The sequence below is a fragment of the Leptidea sinapis genome, chromosome 46 (genome assembly GCF_905404315.1).
Source record: "Leptidea sinapis chromosome 46, ilLepSina1.1, whole genome shotgun sequence".
NCBI lineage: Eukaryota > Metazoa > Arthropoda > Insecta > Lepidoptera > Pieridae > Leptidea > Leptidea sinapis.
The window spans coordinates 6,173,283-6,194,244 of record NC_066310.1 but is presented as its reverse complement, the minus strand read 5'-3'; the positions used below and the strand labels follow the sequence as shown (position 1 = coordinate 6,194,244).

The 20,962-nt window shown below is 35.1% G+C and overlaps 1 protein-coding gene across 1 annotated transcript in view; it reads left to right on the top strand.

Moving 5' to 3' along the window:
- The window catches only part of LOC126977822 (sodium channel protein 60E), a 246,528-nt gene that overhangs the window by 172,350 nt on the left and 53,216 nt on the right, over positions 1-20,962 (top strand). The window contains exon 4 of the mRNA XM_050826433.1: positions 18,503-18,723. Within this exon, the coding sequence (XP_050682390.1) occupies positions 18,503-18,723 (221 nt within the window). The remainder of the gene's footprint in view (positions 1-18,502; positions 18,724-20,962) is intronic.

The window sequence follows — 20,962 nt, the reverse complement described above, 5'->3', positions numbered from 1 at the left end:
AATTTTTATTATCTACTCAATATTTCGGCTTTACCAGCTAGTATATATTTTAATTAAATACTTCTTCTTCGTCGGATTACTCTTGACAGAGCAGTCGTGGTCACGTCGAATGGCGAAGGATTCTACACCAGTTATCCCTGGCTGTTGCTTCTCTAGCACATGTGTTGAGAGGAGTATTGGGAGTATATTATATTATATATTGGTTAGGGCTTTTATCTGGTCTGTCCAGCGCATAGGGGAGCGTCCTCTTGACCTACTGCCGTTGACCCTTCCCTGAACAACAAGTCTCTATGGCATGCTCTCCACGTCGCGTGACATGTCCGAAGTATCTGAGGATACACGCTCTGACTATAGATGAAAGCCTTTCTTTCACCTTGAGTTCTTCAAGTATCGAGACGCGATTTTAATTAAATACTCGCATGTTATTACTTTATGAATATATAAAAAAAATATTGTATTTCGCATTATATGCGTTGATGAAGCTGTTACTTCTGTAATCTTGTCATAAGCACTCCGTTTTCTCGATTGAAACTATAATACAATATTTACCTATGCTGTCGAGAATATATTTATTACTTACTCAATGTAAGAGCGACCTACATTAGGGTGTTATGATGCATCAATAAATAGAATGCTACACCGTGACAATAATCAATCTTCTTCACTCAGATGACACGCGTAATATTATCACATCATTATCCATGAACTTGTATATTCTGTTTATGATCGCGGTATATTTTTTCAGTACAAAACACAATTTAAAATACAAGTGTTAGGGACTGTATTAAGGTTTCCTATAGAGCCGCTGAGTTTTGTCTCGTTTAATGAATTTAAAATACCATTGGTATTTATTTATTTACAAGTAGGTACAATAACAGATAACAAGATAAAACTATCATCTAATAACAAGTACAGCATATTTTTATGATCCTGAGATCTAATTAAAATTGTACACATCATTCACCAAATACAGTAAAAAATTAATAAGTGGACACAATAGTAATTACAGTATAACGAAATTTAGTTAAACATTAAATTATTTTACATAAACTAGAAAGTTTTATAAAGAGTATTTTTAAAAATGACTACATTTGTAAAGAATATATCAAAATCAGCACACACTTCGTTAAATTCTCTACAAATTCTCATAATCGGGTTGTTATGCGATACATTATTATTTGAGGAATTGATCGAAAATAAACATGGAATACGCACAGATCGTGTTATGTTCGCAACAACGCCCTATTTCTGCCGTGAAGAAGTAATGTGTAAGCGTTATTGTGTTTCGGTCTGAAGGGCGCCGTAGCTAGTGAAATTACTGGGCGAATGAGACTAAACATCTTATCTCTCAAGGTGACAAGCGCAATTGTAGTACCGCTTAGAAAAAAAAAGAAATGATATCACTCGGGGTAAACACGGTTTATAGATGTAGTCCGAGTAAAGCTCAAAAGCCTCTCTCTCTGCCAGCCTAGCGAAACTGTCTAAGAAAAAAGCGATTCACAAATAGAAATCAGAAGATTATCTTGCATTCATTTTTTATTGTTCATTTCAATCATATTTTATTATTACAAATAAGCACTTAGATGTATGTAGTAATTTCACTTCAATAACGTAAGCCTCATCATAATATCATGTTACCCTTAGTTAATAGACAAGTCAAAGTTAAATCGAAGTGAATCAATGAAATACATGTACCCATTTTACAGGTGCTGGAATGGATTTCTCAACTTTCGGTGGAACAGAAATATTATATATCGTGCAACTCATAAATAGTATTGAATTTAATTCCCAGTTGGTGTCGATGTCTGACGTAACAAATAATGCGAAATATTTCCATTATAACTTCTCCGGATCCGAAACTATTTGTATCCGAGAGTTCTATTCAAAATTGTAGTAAGTTCCATACTTTGTTATTATGGGCTGCCCCCTTACACCCACCTAAAAAGCAGAGGCCCCAAATACCTTAAAGGCTTTACCAGTGGGCGGCTACTTTGCACAGGATGCCGGCTAGATTATGGGTATCACAACAGCGCCTATTTCAGCCGTGAAACAGTAATGTGTAAACATTACTATATAACGGTCTAAAGGGCGCCGTAGCTAGTGAAATTACTGGGCAAATGAGACTTAACATCTTATGTCTCAAGGTGACGAGCGCAATTGTAGTGCCGCTCAGAATTTTTGGGTTTTTCAAGAATCCTGAGCGGCACTGCATTGTAATGGGCAGGTCGTATTAATTACCATTAGCTGAACGTCGTGCTCGTCTCGTCTCGTATTTTCAAACCTTAACGGCTGGCGACTACTGTATATCCTCTCATATTTCAAGATATAAGACTCAAGTCCCTTGACGATGAAGTCGGCAGTTTTGACGCTCATAATCTCGTTAAAGGATAGAATTTATAAAATAAAACCAGCACTAAGGGCCGATTTCACTATAAACGTAGAACGCGGATAGAACACTTTAAACATAACAAAAAAAACAACCAATTTCAAAAATACTATTCCAAAACAATAGATATAATAACACTAAAAAGTATAAAAATAACTAAGTGTTGTTAAACATATTTATGTTTGCATTTTCTGTGACATTCCTTGTTTTGCCCTTCAAAAATTTCAAATGATATTAATATGTATAAAATATAATATAAAAATATTTGAATATAAATTCGAGGCTTATTCGGAAGATGTAAAGTGTAAATCAAGAGATTAATCGTGAAAGTTGATCCCGACAAGTTTGATCACGGCTCTGTGATTACACTTAGCGGTCTATTAATGCAGCCAAAATGAAGTAGGGAGACGTGACAAGCATCCTGAAAAGACGGAGAGATACTTATTTACGTGTTAAACCGATAACACTAAATATTATTCATACAATTATTTGGAATTATGTTGAAATATCATTTTTGGATATTGTATGTGATATTGTATATGCATATTTTTTTCGGTAAAAGGCATTTATTTTATCAAAACTGAATCTATGAAAATCCTTTTTGATTTAAATAAAACACTTTTAAAGGATTAAAACGCGTGTAGTTGTAACGGTTTTACATTAGATGTTTGCGTAAAAGTTACATTTTTATTTTAGTTAACCCGACGTTTCAAGACCTTTCCAGATCTCGTTTTCAGGGGGACTGCCGACGAACAAAACGAGATCTGGAAATTACACGCGTTTTAATGCTTTAAAAGTGTTTTATTTCAATGTTGTAACACTCGAACAATCAAAGAAAATACTATCTTTTTTGATATTAGTTCAAATACTACCACCACTAATTAATTATTTTATTATAATTAATTTTCTGATGATATAAGAAGAAAGAAATATATTTATTTGTAACAAACATAATATTTATTATTATTTTATTAAATTATTTATTTATTTTATTTACATTATTTACATAATATTATAATAGAAAAAAGATTTATATAAAATAAATTATTCATATTGTTAATTATTTATAATCATCTGGTTTTTTTTTTCATTTTTGCTCTGTTATTTTTTAATTTTTGTACCTATGCAATGTTTTATGTGTGTGTCAAATAAAAGATATTATTTTTATTAATTTTAGAAAGAACTGCGCAAAGTAGTAGGAATAAATGCATTTTTATTTTATATTATAGGGTTCTCATTGATAACTCATACGGAAACCTAGAAAACTTGCTTTATGTAACTGCTCGTAGTTGAGTGATTCTGTCCGTCACTGTTTTATTTCATTCGTTTCCTGTTATCCAGTCGATCAAAATTCCGGACGAATCGCTTTGTTTCGTCAAATTCACAGCTACGCTCGTATCAATGGGCTTGTTAATTCCGCGGCTGAAATCGAGTTCGACTTTTGATGGAGCCGAAACGAATCCGTTTTTAATTGGATCAAGTATTATTTCGAACGACTAAGTTGATTTGATATACATTTATAAGTAGACTTAAGAACTAATTCTGTACGACTCTCGCGTACTTCCCAATTTACTTCTATAATAAATGGGCAATGGCTTTTTTTATAGGAAAATAAGAGATGAGACGAGCAGAACATTACAATGAAGTGCAACTCAGGATTATTGAAAAACCCAAAAAATCAAAGCAGCACTACAAATGCGCTCGTGACCTTGAGACATAAGTTGTCAAGACTCATTTGCCCCGTAATTTCACTAGCTACGGCGCCCTTCTGACCGAAACACAGTAATGCTTACACATTACTCCTTCATAGCATAAATAGGTGCCGTTGTGGTCCCATAATCTAGCCGGCATCCGGTGCAAATGAGCCTCCGACTGGTAAAAAAAGGAACAAGAGGACAAATGAGCTTACTAGTAACCTGATGATAAATGATCGACTTTCTGTATTCTAATCTCTCTTGCAACACCAGACGAATCACAAAAGCACTACTGGTCTTAGTGTTGTTTTTTTTTTGCGTTTTTTCTTGTTGTGTGCTTAGAGCTGGTCCTGCGCTGCTCTCATACAACCCATCCCGCTGATCTTGACCTGATAATTGGTCCATCTTCCGGAGGGTCTACCAACACTGCATCTTCCAGTACGTGGTTCCCATTTGAGGATTTTACTGTACCAATGGCTTTCGAGCTTTGTACCCTGCCCACTGCCACTTCAGTTTCATCATCACGGCTCCTACGGATCTCCCCATTTCTTATTAGATCTCGCAAGGAAACTCCGAGAGTAGCCCACTACATTGCTACATATACCACATTCTATGAGTGGGAGGCTCCTTTGCACAGGATGCCGGCTATATTATGGGTAACACAACGGCGCCTATTTCTGCCGTGTAGCAGTAATGTGTAAACATTACTGTGTTACGGTCTGAAGGGCGCTGTAGCTAGTGAAATTACTGGACAAATGAGACTTAACATCTTACGTCTCAAGGTGACGAGCGCAATTGTAGTGCCGGTCAGAATTTTGGGTTTTTCAAGAATCCTGAGTGGCACTGAATTGTAATGGGCAGGGTGTATCAATTACCATCAGCTGGACGTCCTGCTCATCTCATCCCTTATATTCTTAAAAAAATGTCATTACTGGCAACACACACTGGTTTAAAAACTTATTCTTGTGACATTGTCGTATTTATCATGTCATATAATAGAAAGAAACTGGTACGGCTAAAATCTGTTAAAGCATATTAACAAAAGCAAAGCTTAACCAATGAGTTTATCCGGTTAAGTAAGACAATAGAATGCATTCATTGCAGTTTGTACCAATATCCAATACCTGTTGATACAGACTGCAGTATCTGGGGCACGGTTCTATGATCGACTTAATGCAAATTCGCATTTTCATCAATATTAACCACAAATGGTAATGCTTTTATATATTATCATTTACTAATAAGTTGAGAAAATGTATAATGAGAACTTCTACATGTAGGTACATGAGTAGCTTTAGGGTTTTGCATGACGCAGACGTGGTCGCTAACTATGGGCCTTATGAGAAAGCTCGTGGTCGCTCAGGGGGCAATGGAGTGGGCTATGCTCGGAGTTTCCCAGCGAGATCAAATCAGAAATGAGGAGATCCGTAGGAGAACCAAAGTTACCGACATAATCCAAATGATTCCGATACTGAAGTGGCAGTGGGCAGGGCACATAGTTCGACGGACAGATGGCCGTTGGGGCCGTGAAGCCCTCGATTGCCGACCACGTACCGGAAGACGCAGTGTTGGTAGATCCCCCACAAGATGACCGACGATCTGGTCAAGATCACCAGAATACGTTGGATAAGGGCAGCGCAGGACTGATCGTCGTGAATCTTTGGGGGAGGCCTTTGTCCAGCAGTGGACGTCTTCCGGCTGATGATGATGATGGAGAGGAGGACAAATTTGGAAACATATGGGTCTCCCGCAATGTGATCGCCGCCCATACTGTCTTTTAAATCAACACCAGATGAATTACAAGAGTGTTGCCGATCTTATTAAGTCATGGAATAAACGTATATAGGAATCCGAAAACCAAAAAACCAATGTGGCGGACGAGAATCGAACCGATGGCACTATTTGTGAGTCAACGGTTCCACTTATTGTGCATCCGACATTGCATTTGCTCACGTTATTAGCAGCGGCTAAACCTTTTTTAACCTCAGTAAGTAAATGAATAGGGGTTTCCCGCAAGAATTACTAATTATGACAGTAATCACGACCATCCTTACACAAACAATAAAAATTGAATCATTTTAATAATTTATGTAGGTACTTATTTTATGTTATTTATTATATCTGGCTGTATTGTTATGGCATTTAAGTGGGCCATAGTATCTAAATAAAGAATTAAAAAAAAAAAACAATTGAAGCTCTAAACATTGATGCACGCACCCAATATACTATAATATATATTTATACAGTTTATTATTTAGTACTTTTTATGAAATATTTGATATTATTTAAGCACGACTCATTGTGAATGCAGCACCTAACAAACTAATTTGTTATGTATATTACAGCAATTGTAAAATACTCTATTTGATTGTTGCTTCTCAATATATTCTTGATAATGTAATGTATGTTCAAAGGCACATAAGTGAATTTGCCAGAAACTGTCATAACCATAATGTTAACACCAGGAACAGACATAAACTTATGATGGCTAAGTCGAGTAAGTAAGTCTTTTGTGGGGCGAGGTTTGCAACAAGATCCCAGAAAATGTTCAAAACAAAAGTTTTAATTTATTCAAAAGAATTGTTAAAAAACGTTTTTGTGGTAAAGGTTACTATAACATAAATGACTTTCTTAATGATACCACAGATTGGGAAAAGAGTGACCACCCTCAGGCTATTAAATAATAAGTTTAATTGTACAATATTACTTTGTAAACGTATTTATTCGATGAAAAAAAAAGCCCGCTGAGTTTGTTGCGCCCATTCTTCTCAGGTCTGAGCCATTCATTTTGGAATGGGTGGTAGTTTTTGACGTTCAATAAGTGATGTCACATCCTATTTTGAATAAAAATATTTTGAATTTTAATTTGAAAAGAATGGCCGTTCAGTTTCTTGCACACCAAACAAATGATTTTTCGTTACGACGAAATTCGTGGGTAATTGCTCCAAATACTTTATTCAAATGAATTTAATGAAAGGCGCAACTGAAAATGATTGAATACACTTTAAATAAATGTTAATTATGTATAAAAAAAAGGTGAAAGAACGCAGAATACTTTACATTTTAGTGAAAAATTGCTCTCCATTCAGTAGCAATTCTATGTGTTCGTGCCACAGAAGTATTTGCTTGAAAATTCACATAAAATCTCGGCACGAGAATCCTCACACAGATTCATCAACATTTCACTTCTATTCCAACTCGAATTCCAAAAGACGCTTCTATGGAACACAAACGGACGTATTCAAATAACTTTAATAGTTCTAGTTTCAGACAGGCATTGTGCGCATTGCGAACTTATGTATAACTACTAGTCGCTCCACTCGGCTTTGTTCGCGCTAAGTTTAGTTAAATAGAAGGAAAGGCCTGGTATGTAAAGGAAGGCCCTCGCTTTTACAATATGGATAATGACAAAAAACCAATAGAAAAGCAAGTATTTTCTCAAAATTGATTGCTTGTAAATACTTTTTGATGTCAACTAAATCACTACCAGCGCTTTGGAAACAAATGGAAAACTGAAGGAGGAGAACCGGCGACGGCGCAAGAAACTATACCAGTATTCTTTTTCTAAATAAAATTTATACTACGTACTACGTAATTTAATTATCTTTAACTAACAACATTAAAATTACTGTCATGCTGAAGATATCATGGAACAAAATTAATTAAATATTAAATCAAATTAAATGCAAATTAATGTCTGTTTTGGTAACAAAATTTCAGCGGAAAATGCAAGCCAAAGAGAATTTAAGCTCAACGTTCAAAGCTTCGGCGTTAAGTTATACGGGAAGTCCTCACACTACCTACTAAAAGGACAACACGAATATTTGAAACTACAAATAAAGAATGACAATAATCAACTATTAATTTTCGTTTGGAAATAACTGTATCTTATATCTTTAAATTAGCAATTCACAAGAATTGCTAATTTATACAAATATATAATCTGAATCTCGGGAACGGCTCCAACGATTTTCATAAAATTTACTATACTGGGGATTTTGGGGGCGATAAATCGAGCTAGCTAGGTTTTAATTTTAAACAATGTAAATTAATCCGTGTTTTAATAAGAAACAGCTACAATAACATTGGAATACAAAGGTAAATTTCGCCACTATATACAAGACTACACCTATAATAGCTCAGATGGGACATTAGGTGATCCGGAAAGCAGCAGACCCCGATTCGAATCCAGATGTCCTAATAGTTTTTTTTGTTTAAGTATTGTACATTCTTAAAAATCCGAGCAAGGCTCGTTCGTCCGGATATTATTATCTAAATAAAGATGACGGACAGTATCGGCGGATGTGTCTTATTCAGATCAGGTACTATAAATTATAAATAAAATTAAAATCTAAACAAAGTAAGCATAATATATTACATTATGCTAAATTCCGAAGAGCATAACTTAATAATCATCTACCAAAAGTTTCAATTTTAAAAGCGTCTGATAAAGCTTTAAATACAGTTAAAATTTATTTGCAATCGTAGACGCGAGTTATAATTTCAAGCACGAACACACAGTATAAAGAAACTATGAAATGCGCTGAAATACTGGCATTTTGTGACTCTCAAGCTAACTGTTGTACTTTTAGCTTAAGCCATTTCGTGCCTTGAAATTGTTTGGCAAATTGGCAAAGTGCCGACTAAAGAATAGCTCATTTCTCATTCGTTCCAGTGTTATTTGTAAGTCTAGTGATATTCAACGTGTTTTACCGATATTTGACTTGGGTTTTAGACCAAGTTTTTTTTTAAATGAAAATAAGGGATGAGATGAGCAGGTCGTTCAGCTGATGATAATTTATACGCCTTACCTATTGCAATGCAGTGCTGCTCAGGATTCTTGAATAACCCAAAAATTCTAAGCGGCACTACAATTGCGCTCGTCACCTTGAGACATAAGATGTTAAGTCTCATTTGCCCAGTAATTTCACTAGCTACGGCGCAATTCAGACCGAAACACAGTAATGTCTACACATTATTATTTGTTTATTATTTTATTTTAACTTATAATTTCTGCTTCACGGCAGAAATAGGCGCCGTTGTGGTAGCCACCACCCATAATCTAGCCGGCTTCCTGTGCAAAGGTCCTATAGGTCCAAATTTCAAAATAAATGTGTCCTACCTTTTACCCTCCCATTGGTAAAAATTGGCTGGGTGCAATTTACAAAAAAAATATAAATTTTTATTAAAACTTTTTTCAAAACTAATATTGAAAAGACAACTTCATTTATATTCCTGAACTAGCTGACCCGACAGACACTGTTATGTCAATAGAAAAAAAATTATGTAAGTATTCGTTAACAAAGTTGTCTAAATCCATCGGAAATATGTAATCAAAGTTAATGAGTTAAAAATGAAACGAAACGTATTTCTGAATGATTTTATAATATGCAATAATAAAAAAATAGGTATTAAAATATCGTATTTGTGTAAGCATCTTTTACATTACCGATTTAAAATTGAAATTTTTTTTAAGTATTAAAAAGGATATAGTATACTATCTTTTAGAGATAGACATATGCCCTCGGGAACTTTTCTGTAGACCTTTAAAAAATACATCATTCCACTATACAATATTTTGTTATATCTCGAAGACTTTTGATAGCGTTTTTGTTGAAAGCTCCCAGACGGCTTATTTTTTCCGATACCTCCAACAAATATCGTTAATGTATACAAAAATTTAACAAATTAAATAATAAAACCTATTTCGAAAACAGCATGATTAAAAGGTGCAGTAGTTTTTGAGTTTATCGCGAATAGACAGACAGACGCGGAGGAGGACCTTGTTTTATAATATTATTTATTCAGAGAGATTTAATGTGAGACATTAAAATTATTTGTACATATTTGTATCAATATATTAAATACTACAATTATTTAACGTCAATCTTAATCTCTTTACTACAAAAACTAAATGCGCTATCGAGTATTTCAATCAATTCAGCTTCAGAAAACACAAATTCAATTCACGATAAAACAACGACCAAAACCATTCCACAAATCTCGAATTACAACATGATCGAATAAGAGTTTAAACTGTGATTGATCCAATGAAAACAATCCGAGAGCTTTCCAAAACAATCTTGGCTAAGTAAAATAATCAAAGCGGAGGCTATGCTATGAGGCCATTTTACTTTTATAACTCAACCAAGATTGAACCTTTTATGATTTTATAATGAGTGCTAACGACCCGCTCCGACTTCGTACGGACATTATAACATCAAAGTCTCATCCACAGATTTAGTATATAGTAGCCCATAGCCAACCTGACAGCCCAATGATATTTTTTTTATGAAAATAAGGGGCGAGACGAGCAGGACGTTCAGCTGATGGTGATTGATACGCCCTGCCCATTACAATGCAGCGCCGCTAAAGATTATTGAAAAACCCAAAAATTCTGAGCAGCACTACAACTGCGCTCGTCACCGTGAGACATAAGATGTCAAGGCCCATTTGCCCAGTAATTTCACTAGCTACGGCGCCCTTCAGACCGAAACACAGTAATGCTTACACATTACTGCTTCATGATTGAAAAAAGCGCCATTGTGGTACCCATAATCTAGCCGGCATCCTGTGCAAAGGAGCCTCCCACTGGTAAATGCGTGACCAATTATAATTTGACAATGTGTGCCTCAGCTATCATTATATATTTCTTTTTTTTTTCGTTTTGCGTTAGCTTTTATGATTTTATGATTATAGTGTATGTTGCCAGTAATGACTTACGATACGCAGACGCTCATGGTCGCTCAGAGGGGCTATGCTCGGAGTTTCCCTGCGAGATCGAATCAGAAATGAGGAGATCTGTAGAAAAACCAAAGTCACCGACATATCCCAAATGATTGCGAAACTGAAGTGGTAGTGGCAGTAAAAGTCCTCGAATGGCGACCACGTACCGGAAGACGCAGTGTTGGTAATCATAAGATGGACCGACGATCTAGTCACGATCGCAGGAATACGTTGGATGAGGGCAGCGCTGGACCAGTCGTCGTGGAGATCTTTGGGGGAGGCCTTTGTCCAGCAGCGGACATCTTCCGGTTGAAATGATGATGATGGATATTATTATACTTTAAATAAATTTAGAATAGGCTAAGAAGTCTATCCCTAAAAGCAGATTTCTGTAGACGTATAGAAGAAAAACTATTCCATCATACATTATTTCGTTATATTGTGTTTGATTTTGCCGACTAATTAACAATCATTCTCATAATATTTCAACAATCATACACATATTATACAATTAAATCTTCCTCATTAATCACTCTGTTTTTTGTGACAACCGAACTTAAAACAGTTCAGTAGTTTTTTAAGTTTATCGCGAACAAACAGACAGATGCTGACGTCAGGTTTGTATATGTCCTTAAATTAGAGAGGCATCATATTTTGTTTAAATAATTCGTGAAGTGAAACAAAATAGTATAGCCTTTTTCCTTGGATACGTTGGAAATATATTTTAACTCGTAATAAAGTTTATTTATTATATTTTGTCTTCATTTGAAGCCTCACTTAAATAATACGAAGATTTATTACGTTTCTCTTTGCTTGCCTTTTTCAAAGAAAATTAAATTTGTTTTCAAAAATAGGTTAAAAGCAATACTTAGCTATGATGTAGTTACTAAGTCGTAGCAGTGAAATAGATAGACCGTGTAAAGTGACTTCCACACGTACGAGAGAATCGCCGCGATAGCGTTCACTTCGTGTCATTCAACAACATTTTGGGTCAGTCATCACAAGGCGATATAATAGTAGGACAAACTCGTCGCGTTTTTCTCCTCCGTGATCGTAACCCTTTTGTTATTATTAAAAACCCAAACATTCTGAGCAGCACTACAACTGCGCTCGTCACCTTGGGACATAAGTTGTCAAGTCCCATTTGCCCAGTAATTTCACTAGCTACGGCGCCCTTCAGACCGAAACACAGTAATGCTTACACAATACTGCTTCATGACTGAAAAAGGCGCCATTGTGGTACCCATAATCTAGCCGGCATCCTGTGCAAATGAGCCTCGCACTGGAAAATGCGTGACCAATTATGATTTGTCAATGTGTGCCTCAGCTATTATGATATATTTCTTTTTTTCATTTTCCGTTAAATATTATGATAGTATGATTAAAGTGTATGTTGCCAGTAATGACTTACGATACGCAAGACGTGAACGCTAACTGTGAGCCTTGTGGCAGAGAAATAAATAGAACGTGTAAGGTGACTTTCACACGGGCGAGAGAATCACCTGGTAGTGTTCACTCCGTGTCATTCAAAAACATTTTGGGTCAGTCATCACAAGGCGATATAATAGTAGGACGAACTCGTCGCGTTTTTCTCCTCTGTGGTCGTAACCCTTTTGTTATTATTTTATAAAAGGACAAGGAACTTTTTAAGACGTAAAATACATGTATGCTTATCAGATGAACTAGTAATCGTTGAAATGATTTAATTTCACTTCCTTTATAGTATTTTTTATAATGCCAACTACTCGGCTAAGTCGAGTTTGTAAGTATTTTGAGAGCATCACCTCTCAATATCTGTTACAACACAATCGTATAATATAGATGACTTTCTTAATGGTAACACAGATTGGGAATGGAGCGACCGCCCTCAGAATATTAAATAATAAATTTTATTGCACGATATTACTTACATTGTAATGATATTTTTTTGTAAATATTAATGGGAGGCTGATATGAGACTCAATATCTTATGTATCAAGGTGACGAGCGCAGTAAATGTAGAGCCACTCAGAATTTTTGGGTTTTTCAAGAATCCTGAGCGGCTCTGCATTCTAATGGGCAGGGTGTATTAATTACCATCAGCTGATCCTGCTCGTCTCGTCTTGCGCCCATTCTTCTCAGGTCTGGCAGTTCAGGTCTTGTATACTTTTTTGAATATCAATAAGTGATATCATGTCCTATTTTGAATAAAAATATTTGAATTTGAATGTAGATGTATTGAAAATATGTGATATAAGCTTAAGGTTGATCCCAATAAAGAAAAACGCTGCTACATTTGAAGCTACTAAGGTTTTATCGTATACAATTCCTCCTGTGTGTACCTTTCACCAACCTTTTCGAACCTCTCGAAATTCTGATGTTGCAAGAAGCTAAAATGATAGCTCACTATTAGATGACCCATTATCTCTTAAAAATAATATTATCATCAACATCAAAAAAAACGGCCGCTTGATTTTTTCTATGGAAAAGGAGGACAAAGAAGCATACGAGTGATCTGGTGTTAAGTAATCACCGCCGCTCACATTCTCTTGCAACACGAGAGGAATCACGGGAGCGTTGCCGCCCTTTAAGATTTTTTTGAAGGAACCCATGTCGTTCGTCCCGGAAACCACACAAGGAAGCTCATTCCACATCTTTGTAGTACGTAGAAGAAAGTTCTTTGAAAACTGCACTGGGAGGACCGCCAGACATCCAGTTTAGTTGTACCAACAATTATTCAACTAAACATTAACAATTGATTTGCACTTACATACTAGTTCTAGGTATGTTATTCTAATTAGGTACTTTCAACATTTTAAAAAATAAAGTTTAAGTAACTTGAACCTTAATTCTAGAAACTATACAATATAAATAATTATAATGTGATAAGTATGACAGTACAAAAACAAAAGTAAGAATAAATAACGATTATCTATCGTGGTCGTGATTTTATCTAAAACTTTTTTTCTATATGACCTAAAAGTGTCGTGAAAAATGTCAGTCATGATCGTTGATATCGTTAAATGTTATAGATATTCTATTTAAATTGCCGTATTGTTTCACATTCGTTCAAGCGTAACTATTTGAAAATATTTTATTAATCAGTTGTCTTGGTAAACATCTTGGAATGGAGAAATTTAAGTAAGATATTAAGTTAAGTTCTAAGGATCCATGTCTTCTTCTTCTTAGCCGGACACTCTTATCAGAGTGGTCGTGATTGCGTTGACCAGGTGGGGTGTTTGGTGTGTCGATATCCTTTCTGAGGGTAGCTCTCCTGGCGATGTGCTTCTATTTCTGACGGTTAGAGGCGTTGCGAGTACACTGGACCATGGTGGACTCAGTAGCCTTTGTGATGGCGTCTATCCAGTGGATTGGCGATCAACCGCGTGCTCTTTTGCCTTCCATTTGGCCGTGAACTACAAGTCTCTTCATCGAGTTCTCATTTTTAGAGACGTGACCAAAGACCTTCAGTATTCTTAGTTGCACAATTGACGATAGTCTCTCTTTGATACGAAGCTCTTTGAGGATGGAGACATTGGTGCGCAATGCCGTCCACGGGATCTTTAGGAGGCGTCTCCAGCATCACATCTCTAATGCATCGATTTTACTGCAGTCTCAGAGACCAAGTTTCAGCTCCATAGAGAAAGATTGGAAACAAAAGGCATTTCATCAATCTGACTTTTGTCTTCTTGGTAATCCTCCTGTCCATCCAAGGATCCATGTATAATTTTGAAACGGCCGTGAAGGTCCAGAAACATTCGTCTGTTGTATAAAGAAACTATCATAAAATGATTCAATCTGTCACAGTAACGTGATTGATTTGAAAGGCCGGAGGCATCTTTGAATGACAAGAATTTTGTAAATGATTTAATGTTGTTAGTATGTATGCTGTCTGCGTTGCAATAGTTAAAGTTTAAGTTTATAATTACTTATCACAATGTCAAAATGCAGTTTATATTGTTGAAGGTTAATGATAGTATCGCATGCACTAATACATAAATCTACTTTGAGTTACGTGTAATGAATTACATTATAGAAGGCCTTGTTTTACAAATGTTTTGAATAACTTCTATTACTTGAAGGCAATGGATAATTTCTTGGTGCATTACCTACTTATTACCTTTGTTATTGGTCTCGCTTTAATTTTAAAATACGCTACGTTCATTGGTTCTTACTATTGAAGATGTTTAACGAATATTGGTGAGAAAAATTTGCAAAAACTCTGCCAGTGAGATTTATAGAAAATTATTTTGAAATTTATAATTAGCATCAATGCCTGTCTTATAGACGATAGATGAAAATTATATAAATTAACAAACATTTTATTCTATAAATTGAAAAATGAAATAATTTTACCATATTAATGTATTGCCATCAGTCCTCGACAAATGTACGAAGTTTGAACGAAATCTGGCCGTGTAAAGTGGGTCTAAATCGCGCCCAAATGAGTCGATTACAAACAAATATAAATACAGGTGAAGGTAGTAAAAAGCGTGTAAAAAAACTATATTTGCACCATCACCAGTACAGCAACAAACTGATTTATGTGCTAGCTATTTTACAATTGCAAGAAATAAGCCCTATTTTATTTAGATTCCGCGCCTATACAAAACCTATTGGATTATGACTTTTTTTAATACACAGGAAATGACTAATGTACACTCCCCGCCAAGGGAAAAGAGGGGTTATTTGGGCCTTTCACCCATAAAATCTAGTGTGTATTTGTAGGGTCCGCCATTGCCGGTGCCAATATTTTTTTTATGACAATAAGAGACAAGACGAGCAGGACATTCAGCTGAAGGTGATTTATATGGTAATTGCTTTTTACAATGTAGTGCCAAAAAATATAAGCCAAATCCTGAGTGGCACTACAATTGCGCTCGTCTCGTTGAGACATAAGATGTTAAGTCTCGTTTGCCCAGTAATTTCACTAGCCCCTCACCAAAACACAATAATGTGTAAACATTACTCCTTCACGGCGGAAATAGGCGCCGTTGTGGTACCCATAATATAGCCGGTATCCTGTGAAGAGGAGCCTCCCACTGGTTAGCCTGTAGGGTGGGTCCAGCCAGGTAGTATGTATCAATGCGTTTTTGATTTTCTAATTCATATGTACGTTTATTCGACACTTTATAAGGTCGGCAACGCTTATGTGATTCCTCTGGTGTTACAAGAGTGAATAGTGGTGATCATATACCATCAGGTGATCCGTAAGCTTGTTTTTCCTTCTCTTACATCAAAAAACCGTTAAAATGTAACTAATTTTAATAAACATCCAAATGTTTTAAGTTTTCTTAAGTGTTAATTCCGCCAATATTTGTCTTTAATCAATTCGACACGTGTTTCGCCTCTGCACGAGGCATCTTCAGGACATGTTGACTCGCCAAAATCTGGCACGAGACTCTCGTAGTCTAAGAAAACTTAAAACATTTGGATAACTATGGATTTCCGCAAAGTAACGCCTACTTCAATAAATTAACTTTAATAAGTTTTAAGCTTTTAGTATATTGTACACAATGTCATATGATAATCAAAATTTAACAAAAACATTTTTAAGATACACTTAAAATTTCCGCTGAAAAAACAAAATAATGCAGAAAAGTTCTCGTGGTATCATTATTCAAACGTAGTTTCGATGTAGCAAAGCTTGAGAACGTCGTAGCAATCGCGTAGCGAACCGTAAAACTCTTGTAGCCGGCTCGTAGCGTATCATAAAATACGGATTATGATAATTCTAAAAGTATCTATTTTAAATTTCTTGAGATTCTTAAGCCATAGTAGATTTATCTCGTCAATATTAATACTGCTTCAATCAATTGTTTTCTTAAATCATAGGTTGAACGTAAATTAGAAGAAAATCTGATAATAATAATACTCTACTATCTGGTGTTGTTGCTTTATCTCATAAGGCAAATAGAAATCAATTCTTATCACAGAATCTATCATTAAATAAGAGAACAATAGTAATTTTAGTATTGTTTTGTTGAAAAGATTAAGAATATCGATATAATTGACAGCATATCACCAAGACTCTATAAGAGTAATTTCAAGACAATATTACTATATATACCGGGTGTTTCCGGGACGATACGACACGGGTATCTTCAAAAAAAGTGCGTGCACCTTCCTTAAAGGCCGGCAACACTCCTGTGTTGCAAGAGAATGGGGGTGGCGGTGATCACTTAACACCAGGCTACGCGATCACCAGGTACGCTCGTTTGTCCTTCTTTTCCATAAAAAAATACAAAATGAATAAACCAAGGTAATTAAATAAATTTATTGAACCTTAAATTCAGAGGCACACTTTGAGATATAAAATAACATGTTTAGTCTTATTTGCCCCGCAATTTAACTAACTAACTATAGTACCCTTCTATACTGCATTCTGAAGAAAGAAACTGTGTATACGTTTTTAGCTTTACTTACTTAAACAAGCGGAATTATATTAAATCTAACTAATTTGAAGTACTTATAACGCCGTAAAAATGGTTCTAGTCTCCGCATTGTTTGAAGACAACTTCCAGTTAGTTAACAGTACAACAAAATCACTTTCCATTTATTACAACGCTGCAGGGCATAATGAAGGGGATCCTTACTCCAACACTTAAAACATGTTTTAAAACACGTTCAAATAAACCTAAAATGCTTGGCGATTTCTTTCAATTTGCTCGTTTGCTAACTATTCATTTAGTATTATTTTCTTTTATTAACGCGAGTATTAAACTTTTATTTAAAAATAACTTTTTAGGCACGTCTAATTGTAGCTGTATTTTAAACATTAGGTTTTTCCGTGACGTTTCGGTAACTTTGCGACCTCTTGTTCCCTCTGAAACTGTAACTTTTCCGCAAATCTTAATGTAAAAATACAGCTTCATTTACTCACATTTTAATCCATTTAAAAGTATTTTATTTTCATAATAGTTTTTTATGATTTATTCTTGAGTTGAGGTAGGTTTAATTGGTGTGTACCGGATGTGTTAATAACCCCGTTCCCGGACTCCTCTATCAAAGCGCGGTATGGTACACCGTGTGGTTTTAGTCAGTGCGATTCCGACACACCACCCTACCGAAAACATTGCTGATTGCAATGAAGAATATTTTAATATAAAAGGCTTATTACACTGTGAATGATTGCCTGAATGGCGAAAGCGTGTGGTTGATTGGCCAGGCGCAGGGAGACTGTATACTGTATACTGTCACAATGACATAATAAGTAATTAATTTAGATATAATTTTGTTTATTTTTGACAAGTATGTAAATACCCAAGTGCTGAAAAAATATCATTGTTTCATAATTTAAGATACTCTGATATTGTAAATATTAGATGGACAGTAAGAATATGAGAGTTCATATGAATCTGAAAACTTGTTTTATCAAATAAATAAGATAGCAGATTGAACCTACAGATTTATATATTCGTATTCTAGATTATTTATAAGTCTAGATAGACTATGACAGCTGTGAAAATGTAGAAAAACATTCAGTTTAGAACTAACCTCTATTTTGAGAAATGCACGCACACGCGCACAAAGTGACATACAAATCGCGAGTGTAAGACGTAGCTTATCACGCACACTAAACTAGTATTCCTGGCCTGTTTTTATCGGTTATCTTACAGCAATAGACTCTATACGTATAAACTATCTATAGATATAATTATAGATATAATATGTATAAAATAAATAAACAAGCTAAATTAATATTCTATTGTTTCAGGTACATTTTCCTGGCGATCTACACGGCGGAAATGATCATTAAATGTATAGCGAAAGGTTTTATTCTAAACAAGTACACATACTTAAGGAATCCGTGGAATTGGCTGGATTTTGTTGTAATCACTTCGGGATATGCCACCATCGGGATGGAAGTCGGCAACTTGGCTGGATTACGGACGTTCAGAGTTCTGAGGGCGTTAAAAACTGTTTCCATAATGCCGGGTAAGTGTTTCAGTAATTTAGAATGATTTAGAATATTTACATTTAATTGATAATAATTATAATAATAATTAAGCCTTTTTATTTCCTTAATGAAATATGTATATATACATTTAAATAATATTTTCATAGTTAAGGCCCCTGGAAGGCCTCCTCCAACAATTTTGACTTTGCTTTCAGAGTCCAGTTTTCTCCAGCTATTTTTTTGATGTCATCAATCCATCGTTTCTTAGGGCGTCCTCTGGTACTCTTGCCTCGTGGATATACGTGACAATTGGTGAGCAGAGGGTGTCCACCGTCCATCTGTCGTTCTGGCCACATGACCAGCCCATTTTCACTTCAGTTTTTTCATATACTGCAGGGCATCTATCACTTTCGTTTTATTCCGGATGTTTTCTGATTTCTTCTTGTCCTTCAGCTTTATGTTCATGGGGCTTCTTTCCATTGTACGCTGGGTCTTCTGTATTTTATCCCTCGTATATTTATTATATATCCAAGTTTGTGAACCATAAGACAACCAGGGGAGATACCCATCCGTAACTCTCTTCTTCAATTTCAAGGGTAGTTTTGATTTCATAATTTCTTTTAGGCTCCAGAACATTTAATAGTTACCTTAGTCTTATTACGGCCCTGTTGCAAATGACATGCAATATGAGCACTGACCTGTATAAATACCACTGGGCAGGCTGTTCTATACGTTTGACAGCAAATTTTTTGTGCCTATTTGAAGCGCCACTCGCGTGCGTCCAGCGAACTGATTTTGAGGTATAATACAAATGGCTACGATGGAACGTACTCCGAAGTATTCTTGCATTTTGAATTAATTTCGTTCGTTTTCCGTGTTATTTATATTTCAAGAATCTACGTAATAAATTACACAATTTTTTTGTTAATAGTTTCCTACTATCTATTGATGTGTGCTGACGTTGTCATCACTAGTTTTAGTTCCGCATACTTCCGCTACATGGCCGACAGCGCCAAAATGGCGAAAATCAAACAGGCACAAAAGCACTTTGACGCCAGTCCAGTGGTATATGAGATATCCTGAAAGTGACTATACTACCTGTATATACTACCAGACATACTCGGAATACGTAAGGGTTCAAAGTCAAAGTCAAGTCAAAAATACTTTATTGACGTCAATACGTCAATCACTAAAAATAAAATTTAAACTCATGCTATATTACTCACTCATCATATATAAAAGTAACAATTTAATACTATTTAATTCCATATTGTATAATCATTTACGTATTAATTAATATCATAATAAGCCTTCGAAATGTGTCTGCGTTTAATAAATGATTAAAATTTATTTATTGATAATTCAGATGCTCTTTTGGATAATTCGTTCATTTAAAGCTCCGTGTGTCGTAGCTAATGGCATATTAGCGAGAGACTTGCAGGAAAACTTTCAAGTTTTATTGTAAACTTTTTACCAAGAATTGTAATGCAATTATACATAAGTAATAAGGGGCAATGACACTACACGACGTTTCTAATGCTGTCAGCTGTTCTGCTTTTTTTTATAATTTTAAGGACTACTACCTGGCGTGACAAAGCGCGCTCTTAGTAGAAGTTAAGAGCGTTCTTAATATCAAGAATAAGTTCGGAAAATATGCTCCCTGTTGGTTATAATGAAATTTGTCTCACAGCAGAACTGTCAAACCGTGCGTCAATAAATTCTCTCATAGAAAATATGTCCATACAATACAAATATTGGAAATAATAATAATTATGGGTCCCAAATCGAAATAAAAACTATCCTATCTCTTAAATTGGACTAAACTGCGCTCCATTAAGTAATTAATCTCCATTAAAATACGTCCATTAGTTAAGGAGTTCACTGGAAACAAACATCAGGGCACTGGATTTAAATATATTAATATTAATAAAGATAATAATTATTTTATATATTTGAATAATGATTTAATATTAATTTGAGTAAGAATAGGTGTTAGTTTATCATGATCAAAAAGTGATTTAAAATTATATCTTATATAAAATATATGAATTTAAATTTTGTGAAAAAATATTGTTTGTGGAAATAAATGGAATCGCAAATTCTATTAATATTGCAACATCATTGTATTGTATATTAGAGCAACAATATCAAAGACTAACATAAAATAAGGACATTTAAAGACGTATTTTATCAAGAATGCAATATTTTAAAGTATTAAGCTGTGGCAAAGAGATCTACAAAGGAATAATGCTTGTAGATTTGAAACCTCTTTGTCAA